The sequence below is a fragment of the Bos indicus x Bos taurus genome, chromosome 10, assembly GCF_003369695.1.
Source record: "Bos indicus x Bos taurus breed Angus x Brahman F1 hybrid chromosome 10, Bos_hybrid_MaternalHap_v2.0, whole genome shotgun sequence".
NCBI lineage: Eukaryota > Metazoa > Chordata > Mammalia > Artiodactyla > Bovidae > Bos > Bos indicus x Bos taurus.
The window spans coordinates 32,015,395-32,030,808 of record NC_040085.1 but is presented as its reverse complement, the minus strand read 5'-3'; the positions used below and the strand labels follow the sequence as shown (position 1 = coordinate 32,030,808).

The 15,414-nt window shown below is 39.9% G+C and overlaps 1 protein-coding gene across 6 annotated transcripts in view; it reads left to right on the top strand.

The window, feature by feature from the left end:
• TTBK2 (tau tubulin kinase 2) overlaps positions 1 to 15,414 on the top strand; it is a 134,631-nt gene that overhangs the window by 88,694 nt on the left and 30,523 nt on the right. For all 6 annotated transcript variants that reach the window (XM_027553664.1, XM_027553663.1, XM_027553662.1 and 3 more), the window contains 2 exons: positions 281 to 373; positions 920 to 1,045. In XM_027553664.1, coding sequence (XP_027409465.1) covers positions 281 to 373; positions 920 to 1,045 — 219 coding nt within the window. The remainder of the gene's footprint in view (positions 1 to 280; positions 374 to 919; positions 1,046 to 15,414) is intronic.

The following is a 15,414-nucleotide window of genomic DNA, read 5'->3' as shown; positions in this document are numbered from 1 at the left end:
AACCACCTTCCTTTACTAATTAATTAACTCATTTATTAATTAATGGGTTCTTAAATACATTATTTCCAGTATTTCTGGGTTTTTGGGTGTTCTTTATATCGAAAATTTTTCAGTAAATCTGTTCTACCATGTAGATTGTTTTATAGCTTTACGGATATGTAAATATACCTGCCAGATAGTTTTATGGAAAAATGAAAACACAATGGTTAGGCCTTAGACAATGTAATGAACTCACAGGAGCAGTAATGTAATGTGACTGAATTCTCTTTTGCTTATGAAGGAAATGGGAAGACATGATGACCTTTGGTCCTTGTTCTATATGTTGGTGGAATTTGTGGTTGGTCAGCTCCCTTGGAGAAAAATAAAGGACAAGGTAATTTTGAAAATGGAAGCATCAGTTTTGGTAGTGGAAGGAGTACAAATTTCTCCTGGGTAGGCATTTTTTGTTGAAATTATACTTATGTATAAGAATTAACATTTTCCAACCCTTTCACTATATCCTAATATGTATATTTTTCTTTCTATGAGCTGATATTATAATTTTTTCTATGAAAATGCTAATTTAAGTACAACTGTCATTTCTGATTAAATTTTGAGCTCTCTTAGCTTTATTTTCACTAGTTCTCTTTTTTCTTTTTTAAAGTCAATTAGGTCTTTTAAGTGAAGTAAGTCAGAAAAAGACACATAACCATATGATATCACTTATAGTGTGGAATCTAAAATATGACACAAATGAATATCTACAAAACAGAGAAAACACTGATGGTTGCCAAGAAAAGAAATGTCAGTAGGCTTTTAATTTTTAATTGTCACATTATATTGTTCAATTTTATATACCCTTGAGACTGTTACTGAGAGGCTCTTAATGTGTAGCTTCCAAGAGAAATTGACTTTGGTTCCTTTTCTCTTTATTTCCCAGGAACAAGTGGGCTCTATTAAGGAGAGGTATGACCACAGGCTTATGTTGAAACATCTCCCTCCAGAATTCAGCATCTTTCTGGAGCACATTTCCTCTTTGGATTATTTTACAAAACCAGACTACCAGGTAATCATCTTTGTGAGTTCTGTGGATTAATTCTTTTTTCTCTTTTAGTATTTATTCTTACCAAGCATTGTACCATTGAGGGTGTTGTAAATGAGTTAGGTGGTTCCTAGAATAATACTTTTTAAAAAATAGTACTGTTTTAATACATCATGAGAAATGTGGTTAAATTAACTGATGATGACATTATCCATGTCTGCACATGTGTGTGTTTTCTCCCTTCTGGATGAACATACGTCATTAAGAGTTTTAGATTTGTTTATCATGTAGCATTCTAACTGCTCCTGCTGTGATTCTTTTGGTAGTTTTGAATTGCTGATAGTTCAGATTATGTAAATCCTATATCTAATTTGTTGACCAGAAGGAAATGTCCAGATCAGGAATATATCTGTTGAGGGCTTGAGGGTTACATATCATGTGTTAACATGCTATGGGAGAGTAGTCAGTAAAGATTACTGGCTCCATTTTGTCTGTGGTCAGTGAAACATTTCCTAAGAGCATCAGTTAGTGAGGCCTATTAGGGGTGACTAGGCTTACCATAAATTGCATATCAAACCCCAACCAGCTAAATTTCAGAAGATTCTGTTGCTCTCAAGGGAAACTTGGTCAGAGCTTAATGCAAGATAATCACTACTACTGAAAACATAAATTCAAGGCACACATTGATTAATAATAATATCAGTGTATAAGTTTTATCTACAAAGGACAACACATGGGCTTTACTGCCTGTTAATTTAAGTTTTAAAAAATTACTTATTTTTGGCTGTGCTGAGTCTTTGTTGCTGCATGGGCTTTCTCTTATTGTAGTGAGCAGGGGCTGCTCTCTAGTTGCTGTGCGCAGGCTTCTCATTGCAGTGGTTTCTCTTGTTGCAGAGCGGTGGCTCTAGGGCTCACGAGCTTCAGTAGTTGCAGCACACGGGCTCAAAGGTTTCAGTTCACAGGCTCTAGATCACAGAGTGGTGATAATAGTGGTGGTGTATGGACTTTGTTGCACTGCAGCATGTGGTATCTTCCCTGACCAGGGATTGAACCCATGTCTCCTGCATCGGCACGTGGATTCTTTACTGCTGAGATACCAGAGAAGCCCTAGTGGAAGTTTCATATTCTAAAGTGTTGTCAGTGTCGAAGACTAAAAGACTGTCTACTGCACAGTGAACTTATTTGCATATAATAAATATTTCTTTGTGAAAAATGCAGTTTTTGTATAATATATAAATAGAATATAAAGCAGAGAGGCAACATACAGTCTTGAGTCCTTAGAGATCTTAAGTAGGTGAGCCTGTGTTGTTCTTTTCTATGTGGCTATTTGGGTTATAACATATAGGCTAACAAATGGCAAAACTACATTGTATATGAGTCACTTTGGAATATGTTCTCATATTTATATTTTATATATGGATTTTTTTAAATGTGTAGCGTTCACATTACTTGCAATGAAATAATGAAGTTTTACTTGTAAGACTAGAATCAGGAGGAGCCAGGAATTGTTCCAACTTTCTCATCTTGGGTGGTAATAATTTTTTTATTGACAGTTTGATGTATTAGTTCCACAGCAAAAAAAGTTTTTAATTACATTCTCTGCTTAGTTATGCCTACATTCCAAAGAAGACTATAATGTTCACCAGCTAAAGTTTGAAACTTAGACCTACAATTTAAATTTACAAAATATTGTTCTCTGGTTTTTCATTTGGACATTCTTTTAGAGGCTTCTCTGTTATTCTGTCGCCTGATAACAATAGAAAATATAGTAATTTCCCCATTTTAGAAAAGAGAGAGCAGACATAACATTTTCATAACATTTTCTGATTCTTCTTTGCTCTTTGATCTTCCGTAAGCAGTGAGTAGGAGCAGAGGGCAGGTAGATGGGAGAAGGATAATTGGGGAAAAGGTGTTGGTGACTAAAAGATGTTCTGATGACTAGTATCAGTGTGATACCAGGTCCAGAAAGATCTGACCTTTGCACTTTCTGATTCCTGCTTTCCTCACAATGCCCTGCTGCAGTCTTCATTTTCAGAAAAATTACTCTACTTTGAATGTTCTTGTGAATTAATGGTGTCTAATGGTTAATATTATAATTTGGACTTCATTCCTGAATTTGAGTTTAATTACTGTTCTTTCAAAATTTTAAATTCCTTACTGAACAACCAGTGTAGTTAAAAACAGCAACAAACCTTCTCCAGCAGCAATCCAAAACCATGCCAGTACTTAGTGTGACTGCTTCCCTAGCTATATCAGAGGTCAGATAAACAATATGTCTCCAACTTTGTATGTTCTGAGACAGGACCAAAGGGAATATATTTCATAATCAAGGTGTTAAATGATGTTGTTTTCCAAAGCCACTTTTACTGTGAATGTCTGTTGTTTGTGAATTCTTAAAAATCATACTTTCTTGCCAGAGAATATCATTATCTTAACAAGTTGCATGTTGTCAGCACCCTACCAGTAACCAGTGGTGCTCGCCCTTGTAGCACGTGCAGACCAAGAGAGTTGATGCTGTCTACTGGGAATCTTATGCACGTCTCAGTTTCAATAAAGGCTGACATTCGCTTTTGGAAAGCACTATGGTGTTTGGGGAAATTACATCCAAACTTTACTTAGTACGTCCCTACTGGCTTTTAAATCCTGGAGGTACAGCTATGTCTTACTTTGTTTTTATTATCCCATACTCTCCTGACACTGTGCCTGGCACCTAAATTTTCAACAAATGCTAAGAAAATTGAATCGTACTTTGCCTAATAATCTCCTGCTCAAGAAATGTAAGAAAAATCAGCTCTCATGAATACATAAATCCTGTTTTCTGTCTGTTAAACTGAAGGTGAAGATGTTAAAATTGTAGTTAAATTAGAGTAAATGTATCTTACTATGAGTACGGTCAACCCTTGATATCGGCAGGGGATAGGTTCCAGGCCCTCGGGGATTACTGGTCCTCAACTCCCTCATATAAAACAGCATAATACTTGTATATAACTTTCGCACATCCTGTCATATACTTTAACTCATCTCTAGATTGCTTGTAAAACCTCAGTTCAGTTCAGTTCAGTTGCTCAGTCATGTCCGACTCTTTGCGACCCCATGAATCGCAGCACGCCAGGCCTCCCTGTCCATCACCAACTCCCAGAGTTCACTCAAACTCATGTCCATCAAGTTGGTGATGCCATCCAGCCATCTCATCCTCTTTCACCCCCTTCTCCTCCTGCCCCCAGTCCCTCCCAGCATCAAAGTCTTTTCCAATGAGTCAGCTCTTCGCATGAGGTAGCCAAAGTACTGGAGTTTCAGCTTCAGCATCAGTCCTTCCAGTGAACACCCAGGACTGATCTCCTCCAAAATGGACTGGTTGGATCTCCTTGCAGTCCAAGGGACTCTCAAGAGTCTTCTCCAACACCACAGTTCAAAAGCATCAATTCTTCGGCACTCAGCTTTCTTCACAGTCCAACTCTCAAATCCATACATGACCACTGGAAAAACCATAGCCTTGACTAGATGGACCTTTGTTGGCAAAGTAATATCTCTGTTGTTTAATGTTATCTAGGGTGGTCATAACTTTCCTTCCAAGGAGTAAGTGTCATTTAATTTCATGACTGCAATCACCATCTGCAGTAATCTTAGAGCCCCAAAAAATAAAGTCTTCCACTGTTGCCCCATCTATTTCCCATGAAGTGATGGGACCAGATGCCATGATCTTAGTTTTCTGAATGTTGAGCTTTAAGCCAACTTTTTCACTCTCCTCTTTCACTTTCATCAAGAGGCTTTTGAGTTCCTCTTCACTTTCTGCCATAAGGGTGGTGTCATCTGCATATCTGAGGTTATTGGTATTTCTCCCGGCAATCTTGATTCCAGCTTCTTCCAGCCCAGCGTTTCTCATGATGTACTCTGCATAGAAGTTAAATAAGCAGGGTGACAATATACAGCCTTGACGTACTCCTTTTCCTATTTGGAACCAGTCTGTTGTTCCATGTCCAGTTCTAACAGTTGCTTCCTGACCTGCATATAGGTTTCTCAAGAGGCAGGTCAGGTGGTCTGGTATTCCCATCTCTTTCAGAATTTTCCACAGTTGATTGTGATCCACACAGTCAGAGGCTTTGGCATAGTCAATAAAGCAGAAATAGATGTTTTTCTGGAACTCTCTTGCTTTTTCGATGAGCCAGCAGATGTTGGCAATTTGATCTCTGGTTCCTCTGCCTTTTCTAAAACCAGCTTGAACATCTGGAAGTTCATGGTTCACATATTGCTGAAGCCTGGCTTGGAGAATTTTGAGCATTCCTTACTAGCGTGTGAGATGAGTGCAATTGTGCGGTAGTTTGAGCATTCTTTGGCATTGCCTTTCTTTGGGATTGGGATGAAAACTGACCTTTTCCAGTCCTGTGGCCACTGCTGAGTTTTCCAAATTTGCTGGCATATTGAGTGTAGCACTTTCACAGCATCATCTTTCAGGATTTGAAAGAGCTCAACTGGAATTCCATCACCTCCACTAGCTTTGTTCGTGTGATGCTAAGGCCCACTTGACTTCCGATTCCAGGATGTCTGGTTCTAGGTGAGTGATCACACCATCGTGATTATCTGCGTCGTGAAGATCTTTTTTGTACAGTTCTTCTGTGTATTCTTGCCACCACTTCTTAATATCTTCTACTTCTGTTAGGTCCATACCATTTCTGTCCTTTATCAAGCCCACCTTTTCATGAAATGTTCCCTTGGTATCTCTAATTTTCTTGAAGAGATCTCTAGTCTTTCCCATTCTGTTGTTTTCCTCTATTTCTTTGCACGCTGAGGAGGGCTTTCTTATCTCTCCTTGCTATTCTTTGGAACTCTGCATTCAGATGCTTATATCTTTCCTTTTCTCCTTTGCCTTTCGCTTCTCTTCTTTTCACAGCTGTTTGTAAGGCCTCCCCAGACAGCCATTTTCCTTTTTTGCGTTTCTTTTCCATGGGGATGGTCTTGATCCCTATCTCCTGTACAATGTCACAAACCTCAGTCCATAGTTCATCAGGCACTCTATCTATCAGATCTAGGCCCTTAAATCTATTTCTTGCTTCCACTGTATAATCATAAGGGATTTGATTTAGGTCATACCTGAATGGTCTAGTGGTTTTCCCTACTTTCTTCAATTTTAGTCTGAATTTGGCAATGAGGAGTTCATGATTTGAGCCACAGTCAGTTCCCAGTCTTGTTTTTGCTGGCTGTATAGAGCTTCTCCATCTTTGGCTGCAAAGAATATAATCAGTCTGATTTTGGTGTTGACCGTCTGGTGATGTCCATGTGTAGAGTCTTCTCTTGTGTTGTTGGAAGAGGGTGTTTGCTATGACCATTGTGTTCTCTTGGCAAAACTCTATTAGTCTTTGCCCTGCTTCATTCCGTATTCCAAGGCCAAATTTGCCTGTTAAACCCAGGTGTTTCTTGACTTCCTACTTTGGCATTCCAGTCCCCTATAATGAAAAGGACATCTTTTTGGGGTGTTAGTTCTAAAAGGTCTCGTAAGTCTTCATAGAACCGTTCAACTTCAGCTTCTTCAGCATTACTGGTTGGGGCATAGGCTTGGATTACTGTTATAATGAATGGTTTACCTTGGAAACGAACAGAGATAATTCTGTTGTTTTTGAGATTGCATCCAAGTACTGCATTTCGGACTCTCTTGTTGACCATGATGGCTAATCCATTTCTTCTAAGGGATTCTTGCCCACAGTAGTAGATATAATGGTCATCTGAGTTAAATTCACCCATTCCAGTGCAATATAAATGCTTGAAACTAGTTGCTGGTAAATTTAAGTTTTGCTTTTGGGAACTTTCTGGATTTTTTTTAATATATTTAATTTGGTTGGTTAAATCCTCAGATACAGGACTTGTGGATTGTTTTTATTAGCTTTCGAAAGTATAGCAACTATAAGAGACAAGTGCTAGGCCAAGAATCTCCTCTGGTGATAAAATTGTATAGAACCATAAAATCACACAGTTTAGTTCAGTTCAGTCGCTCAGTTGTGTCTGACTCTTTTCAACCCCATGAACCACAGCATGACGGGCCTCCCTGTCCATCACCAACTCCCGGAGTTCACCCAAACCCATGTCCATTGAGTGGGTGATGCCATTCAACCATCTCCTCCTCTGTTGTCCCCTTTTCCTCCTGCCCTCAATCTTTCCCAGCGTCAGGGTCTTTTCAAATGAGTCAGCTCTTCAGGTAAGTACAGCTAAAACTGGTGAAATTCGATAAACTCTCTGGATTGTAACAATGTTATTCTCCTGTTTTAGACATTGTACTCTAGTTATTTAAGATATTACCATTAAGGCAAACTAGGTAAAGGGAACTTCTTTGTACTGTTTTTATGATTTCCTATGAATTTATATTTCAAATTCTAAGTTTTTTTAAAAAGTGCTGGGTGAACTTTTTCAGAAATGTAGATAGTGATAAAAATATTCAGTCTTGCTGTTGCCATCTTATGATTTAAATAAATCCTTTTAAAGTGTTTTGAGAAAGAGAGCTATTTCTGAGAGTTGCCTGGGGCAGTTTTATCTATCTTGAATTCCTCCACATCAATGAGCAAATTGAGAAGACTAATGAAACCCATAAATATACACATCATTGGTAAGCCTGAAAGTAAAATGTATCGATGAGCCATTTCATACACTGCCAGAGGATTGCTAACATTAAAAGACATGAGCGAGGAAGCCATCCAGGTGTCCTTAATCTTGATATACTTTCCAGGTTTAGGAACAGGACTATTTATACAGTGCTTCCATCAAAATTCAGCAGGCTTGCCTCTTGCTTTGGGGGACTTAGAGGTGTTTTAGGCTCCCCTGACTCTAATAACAACAGAGTTAAATTTTTAGAAGGTACAGATGGGCTGCTTTTGAAACAAACAAGAGGCTGATCTAGAGAGTAACAAGGGGGAACGTCCCATAAAATAAGGTGTTGGAAGGTTTCTCACTCGTTCTCTCTTAGGCTGCCCACGTGAGCTGAGCCCTAAAAAATGGGACTATAATGGCCACATGGAGAGCAAAAACAGGAGGAAGAAGGTTATAAGCAAGAGGAAGAACATGTGCATATAGAGTGTGGTAAATGAGGGGAGAGAGTAGTTTGAGATGAGGTTGCAAAGGAGGGCAGAAGCCAGGTGATACAGGGCCTTGCCAGTCTTGTTGGGCATTTCAGTTTATTCTGGTGCAACAGGAAGCCCTGCAAGTCTAACAAACAGGAACATGGTGATCCAGTATGTGTTTGAAGAGGATTGCTTTTGTAGTTGTGTGTGTTCAAATGAGGCAGAGAGTTAGAGACTACTTAGGAAGGCATTGAGAGAGACTGAGCTGTACTTTGGAAAGAAATATTTTAAAAATCAGTGTTTTAACACCACAGGTTTTTTTTTGTCTTTGCTCACAAAACAGTGTAGTTAAGTTGGGCCTCTCTCTTGGGCAACTCTAGTGGTACCTTGAACAACCAGGCTCCACCCATATTTTAACTCTGCTATCTTTAATCCATGGCCTTTACAGTCATCAGGAAAGGGAAGAGCAAGTATAGATAATGGTTTGGGGGTTTAAGAACAGACCTGGAAGTGATCTGAGCACTTTGGCTGGTACCCTGTTACCAGAACTACATCACATTGGCTCAGTTCTAATTGCAAGAGAGGCTGGGAGGTGGCGCCTTCCTGGGCAGGAGGCAAGGGAACCATGATGGTCTTGACTTGGGTATAAGCAGTGGAGATAGAAGTGGATGAATTCCTGCTTTCCCTCTTCTAATTATCTCCTTCATTCTCGGTTGTACTTAATGTGTATCAGCTTTATTGGACCCCTCAGTGCAGTCAGATGGGACTCCTGGCCCTTCTTCCAGCTTGTCCTGCCTGGAATGCCTGTGTTTTATAATGCTGCTTGCTTGTCTTATGAAGTTGAAGGCCCGACTCAGATGCAACAGTCTCCTCTGATTGCTTTCAGACAGGAACGATTTCTTATGCTAAACTCTGAGAACAGTACTTTGTTGTGTCGCCTTTCTAGATAAACTCCATTAGAGCCAGGACCTTGCACATTTAGCTCAGTTTTCTCAAGAAATTAGCACAGTGACAGTCATTTAGTGAAAGTTTGCCAAATTGAACAAACTCTGCTTAATCTGATTATTGCTTCTGTTAAATGCAGACACTCTGGAGACAAGACTGCTTTGTTCATTCTTGCATTCCTAGCACCCAGCATCTTAGGCATTCAGCGTATGTCTGAGCCAATGAATGGGTATTTGATGTAACTATAGAATACAATAGAGTCACAGAATACCCATATTTACTAGACTCACTTAAATTCAGCTGCACATTCAGGAGATGGAGCAGTTTAATGGTGTCTGTGATTCTGCCTGTGCTTTGGCTCAGCCAGCCATGCCCTGTCCTGAGGGTGAGGGTGCAGAGCCCTTGTGAATCTGCTGTTGCCTCACGCTGTCACTCATCAACAGCAATCAGGCTGTACTGAGTGTGATTCTTATGTTTAAAAGAAAAGTAGTTTGGGGGTACAGTATAGCCCCTAAATGTAGGTAGCTTCATTCACATTCATCTGAAGAAATAGAAGTCTCTCCCAATGCTGAGGGAAAAACGAGCTATTTTGCATCTAGTACAACTACTGTCCTATACTTTGTGGGCATCTTAAGAAGCTTTCAAGGATAATTTCAATTTTATACTGTTTTTGCCTTGCCTGTTGTATGGTCACACCACTTAACATGGCTCTTCTCTTGCTCTCTGCACATCCCCTGTTCAACCAGTTCTTGCTTCCCACCTATACCCTTCTCACAGGAACATCCTTGCCCCCTGCCCCAGCTAGTGATTGTTCTAGTCCTTAGCCAAGAATGATTCTGCTTCCTTGTTTATTAAAGAGAGCCATCAGCCCTTGTGATGGTTGTAAATCTGAGGGCTCTGAGGGATTTGCCCCAGTTGCTGGTTTCCCTGGTAACTGCTGAACCAATCTGATGTCAGTTTCCCCTGCAAGTGGTAGCCTCCTTCACCCCCTAGGAGCAACGATTGCTGCCGTGGTCTGCCTGCTGTCTGCCAGGCACTGCGAGGTGTTGCTCCAGGACCATTTTGCTGCGGATGTGTAAGATATCCTATCCAGTAAACCACTGATATCTCTGTCACTGTCTCTTGGCTCTCTTCAGTCTTGAGGCATGGCAATTACAGGGTTTGCAGGTTTGCAGAGTACAGCCTGCTGACCGGCTGTAACTCTTACGTGGTAGAAATGACACTGAGTTTAAAAGATCTGTTTCAGCTGGAGCTTTGCTACACACCATTTGTATGGCTTTCCTAAGCCTGTTTTCTTTTTCGCCTGTGAAATGGTGAAAATACCTACCCCACAGTGTTGTTAGGATATAAATGAGATAATTGTGAGACTGTTTTATGAATTGTAAAGCATCATGTTAACCTGAAGAGGTTTTATATGTCCCCCAGGGACACTGCATTTGCTTACAATTATCTTACTTTTCATTCTTGTATTCTACTCAGCATTACTTCTATGTTATTAATATTAATAAGAGAATTTCTTATGCTGCTTTGTCCTGTTAAGGCAAAAAGGAAATGTTGCTTATCTTTTTCATTGGGCATTTTAGGAGACATCTTAAAGCTTGGACATTGCCAGTCTACCTCGTGGGCTGATGAGCACCTGAAAAATGACCTTGGTAACAGGCAGCACAGTGGCTGAGGCTGCCTCATGCTGTGTCAGCTGCCCTGGGGCAGCCAACCAGGGGGCACTCCTGAGTTGTTCTAGTATCTTATAAGTGATGAAAACAGCCTAAAACTCTGCAGCTTCTTCAACTCATTCTCTTTATTTGATCTCTCTTCTTTTTTCGGTTCTTTTCTCCAAAGGATGCAGTTTGTTTTGTTTTGTTTTGTTTTCCTCTACCAATGCTGCTAAAAAATTCCTGGAAGAGAGAAATGTAGAACCTTTCTTTTCCTCTATTGCATCTACTTATCACTGAAGTGAGGCACTTTCTTTTGCTGTAATCTATCTTTGAAACAGCCAAGACAGCATTGCCATTGTGCTCTACTGGTTAAGTGCTTTATTGATCCATTAATTTACCATTTATTAACTGATTATTCAGGAATCAGACTTCTCAGTCCCCAATATCACATTGCAAATAGTTCTTGTTTTTACAGTAATTGGACTTTATCTGCATTTTCTTTGAAAGGGCAAACTGGGGTTTCATGTGGAGGTAAATATGAAAAGCTGTCGATTCACTTGTGCTAAGGATAAGGAGAGGGGACATAATGCTCCCTCAGGTACTATGTCTTTGTCAGATGACTGATCACCATGAAGAATAAGGTATTCCATGTGGCAGGAGCTGCGCCATGCATTTTTGTGGACTACACCTGCTTATGTATACAATTAACTTATTTTAGATAATGCATTTCTGTTCAATTTTTTCTTGTTATTGAAAGCAATACATGTCATAAAAGAAGTTTGGAAATTACAGAAAAGTAGAAAATCAAAATTAATCAGAATCTAATTGCTCAGACGTAGTACTTGATTTTTATGTACTTTGTGTCTTGAATAATTTGCTTTAGAAAAAACATTGTATTGTATATCCCATTAGAATTAGGATTAAGAGAAACAACTACCTCTTATTTGTAAGTGCACCTGAATAGACAGTTGACACAAATAATCAACAATGGTAACCACATAAAAAATAACACTGCACTGTTGTCTATCTAGACCTTGCTCAGGCCCTCCCTCTTCTTTTCTCCACACCCCCCACCCCAGTCTCCTTCCCCCAACCTCCCTCCTGTCCCTACTTCCATTCAAGGAAGATTCAGCTTCCCAGTGATGTTAATGCTTCTAGAGTTTCTCACACTGTTTTACCGATTTCTCCTATTGCAGCAAAGTATAAGCATGTTCTCAAGAGGTCTGGGACCAGTCTTAAAATGTCAGCCATGAGTCCACAACTTCTCTGCATTCTGATTTATCCTAAAGGTTCCTATGAATTTTGCTTTCTAACTTCCTGTGTTCATTGTATTATAAAATATATTAAGTGTCTTACCTCTGAGTAAAATTCTCTAGGAAACTGTGCCACATTTATCAAATGACTTTTAAACTCTCTGGTATATGGCTGCATCCCCTGAGGGTACACATTACCCTAATTTGAGAAACCTGGACTCTGTAGATAAGTTTGTATTTTCTAAGAATATATTATTAAATAAAAGAAGTAAAGGAGTCAGATGTATACTTCTGCTGCTGCTGCTAAGTCGCTTCAGTCGTGTCCGACTCTGTGCGACCCCATAGACGGCAGCCCACTAGGATCCCCCATCCCTGGGATTCTCCAGGCAAGAACACTGGAGTGGGTTGCCATTTCCTTCTCCAATGCATGAAAGTGAAAAGTGAAAGTGAAGTCGCTCAGTCGTGTCCAACTCTTAGCGACCCCATGGACTGCAGCCCACCAGGCTCCTCCGCCCATGGGATTTTCCAGGCAAGAGTACTGGAGTGGGGTGCCATTGCCTTCTCCAGGCAGATGTATACTAGATTCAAGTACTGGAGTGGGGTGCCATTGCCTTCTCCAGGCAGATGTATACTAGATTCCAGTAATTCTCAATGGAGAGATACAGATCATACCTTCCTAGAGGGAAGTGTCAGAATCATCTGGAAGGTTTCTTCAGATTTTGTTCTGCTTCCTTTTCAGTTTGAGAAAAAGGAAACAGGAAAAAGAAATAGGAGCACAATGAGCTCCTGTTCTGATTGGAAAAGTCCTTGACCTGTCCTGTTTATCCCATCCCAATCTGTTGAAGTTTAGCATTTGGAACAACCATAGTCCTGAATTAGAAAATTATTCTGCTGCATTTGAAATGTTTTGCTCTTTAAGGTATCTGCAGAGCTCTAATCATCTGACCATTTGTTCTCAGTAGGGTGCCTTCAGTGCTTCAGCACTTTTAGCTCTCCTCCTGTTTCCTTTGTTCTGTGCCCTGCATCCTTCCTGCAGGTTTCCAGTATCATCATCATAGTAACGAGCTATTTCTTACTTGAGGCCCAGTGGCATAAATGCTACATTTCTAAAACATTCAATACTATAATAAATGTAAGGAATTCCATAATAAAAGGACATCTGGCAATAAAAACTGTTTAGAGCCGTCCCTGTCACCACCCAGTACCAGCACAACACTGAGCAGTAGCAGTCTGAGTACTCACGCAGCAAGGCAGATGCTGACCCCACGACCAGGGACTCCACTTTTCAGGAAAGAAGCGTCTCACTTTGTGGGACCTATGAGAACCTCAGGGTCCAGAGTCAGGAAAGGGGTCCAAAGTCTGCCTCTTTCATTCTTACATGTGTAGGGTTTCAGTCCATTTCCCTTTCATCCTTTGTTTTCTGAAGCCTCTACCTCTGACAATTTGGGAAAAGTCTGAGCTGTAACACAGATAGTTTATGCCAAGAAAAACAGGCCAAAATAAAAATTCCCAGGTTTTATAACTAGGCCTTTCCCAATTCATTTTAACTTTTAGTTTTCTTTTCTACATTTATTATTTTTTTCTTTGAGACTTAGACAAAAAGATCATGTGAATCTGATAGTAAATATTATTACAAATAAAAGTTTATTCTTTAACAGTTTTTAGATACTATTTAAGGGATCTTCACCCACAATTCCAACATGTTTTTTTTCCTCCATACCACCAAGCAATTCTCTGACACCAGCTGAGTTCCTAAAATTCAACTCAGTTCTGACACCATCTACCCAGAGATAAGTAGTATCAATTTCCACAGGTTAATGACTTATTTCCAGGAGACTGCCCTCCACTTCAGAGCAAGTCCTAGCTGTCATGTGTATTTCTGACTGAATGGCTGTAAGTTATGAGGGTCCCATGACTCCCTCCTTGAGTTTGATTAACTTGCTGGAGTGGCTCCCAGGTTGTGGGAAACCAGTTTTCCACTAGATTACCATTTCATTACAAAGGGTATAACTTAAGCAGCCAGATAGAAGAACTGCATATAACAAGGTATGAGGAGAGGGTGTGGAGCTTTCCTGCCCTCTCTAAGGCACCATTCTCTGAGCACCTCCACATACTAACCAACCCAGAAGGTCTCTGAACCCTATACTTTGGGTTTTTATGGAGGTTTCATTACATAGGTATGATTTATTAAATCATTGACCACTGGTCATTTAAAAAATTTTTTTGTTTTTGTTTTTTAACTTTTTAGTTTATTTTGGAGTATAGTTTGATCAACAGTGTGTTGTACAGCAGTGATTCAGTAATACATGTACATGTATCTATTCTTTTTGAAATTCTTTCTCCCTTTAGATTGTTATATACTGTTGAGCAGAGTTCCCTGACCCTTGGTAATTTATTCAGCCTCCAGCCGCCTTCCTTCCCCTGGAGGACACAAGTATGGACTGAAAGTTCCAACCCTCTCATCATATGGTTGATTCCTCTGATGAGCGGCCTCCATCCTTTGGTGCTTTCCGAAAGTCACCTTAGTAACATAAACCCAGTTATGGTAGAAAGGAGCTTGTTATGAATAAGAAGACACCCATTTCCCCTTTATGGCTCTGAAGTGATTTCAGGAACTGAGGACTAGAGATCCAATACTATTACAAAAAGTGCTCCCATTGCTCTTACCTCTCAGAAAATTTCAAGAGTTTGGGGAACTGTGAGTCAGGAACTGTGGACAAAGACCAAATATATATGAGAAATATATTTTGGGTCTTCTAAATGACCAGATATATATTTCATATAAATCACAATATGACACTCTTTGATAGAAGGCATTATGTTCGATACAGTGATGAACAAGATGAGCCATGTACCAGCCTCTTGGAGCCTACAATCTGGGTGAAATCAATTAAATAATCAGAAATAACTGTTAAGTTTATAATTGATAGCATTTGACTGTCTCCTTGTTGAGGTGGTTTCTTTACTTGGTCAACACCACATACCCATTTCTTGCCTCACTGGCCACTCCTTGGTTTCATTTGCTGAGTCCACCTCATCTTTCCATCTAAATGTTGCAATGCCCTTGGCCTTAGCCCTTGCAGCCTACTCTACTTAGATCATATCATCTAGTCTATGGTTTTAAATAATACCTAGTAATATCAATACACTGATGACTCTCAAATTTGTATCTGTGTTCCCTATTCCTCTCTAAACTCCATAAAACTTTAAACATCCCAATCCTCAGATTCACTACTTTCCATCTCATTAAATGGTACCACCATTTATCCGGGAGCTCAGGTCAGAAATACAAATTTTTCTTTATTCTTTCTTTACTTTTACAGCTTTCATCTACTCTGTCAGTAAGTTCTGTTGGCTCTACAAACTATGTCCTAATCCTACCACTTCTTATCACCTCCACTGTTCCCACTCAGGTTCAGTGACAGTAGCCTCCTAACTGGTCATCTGATCCTGGCACCCTCATCCCCCTCCTTATTTATGGCATCTGTTCTCCACTT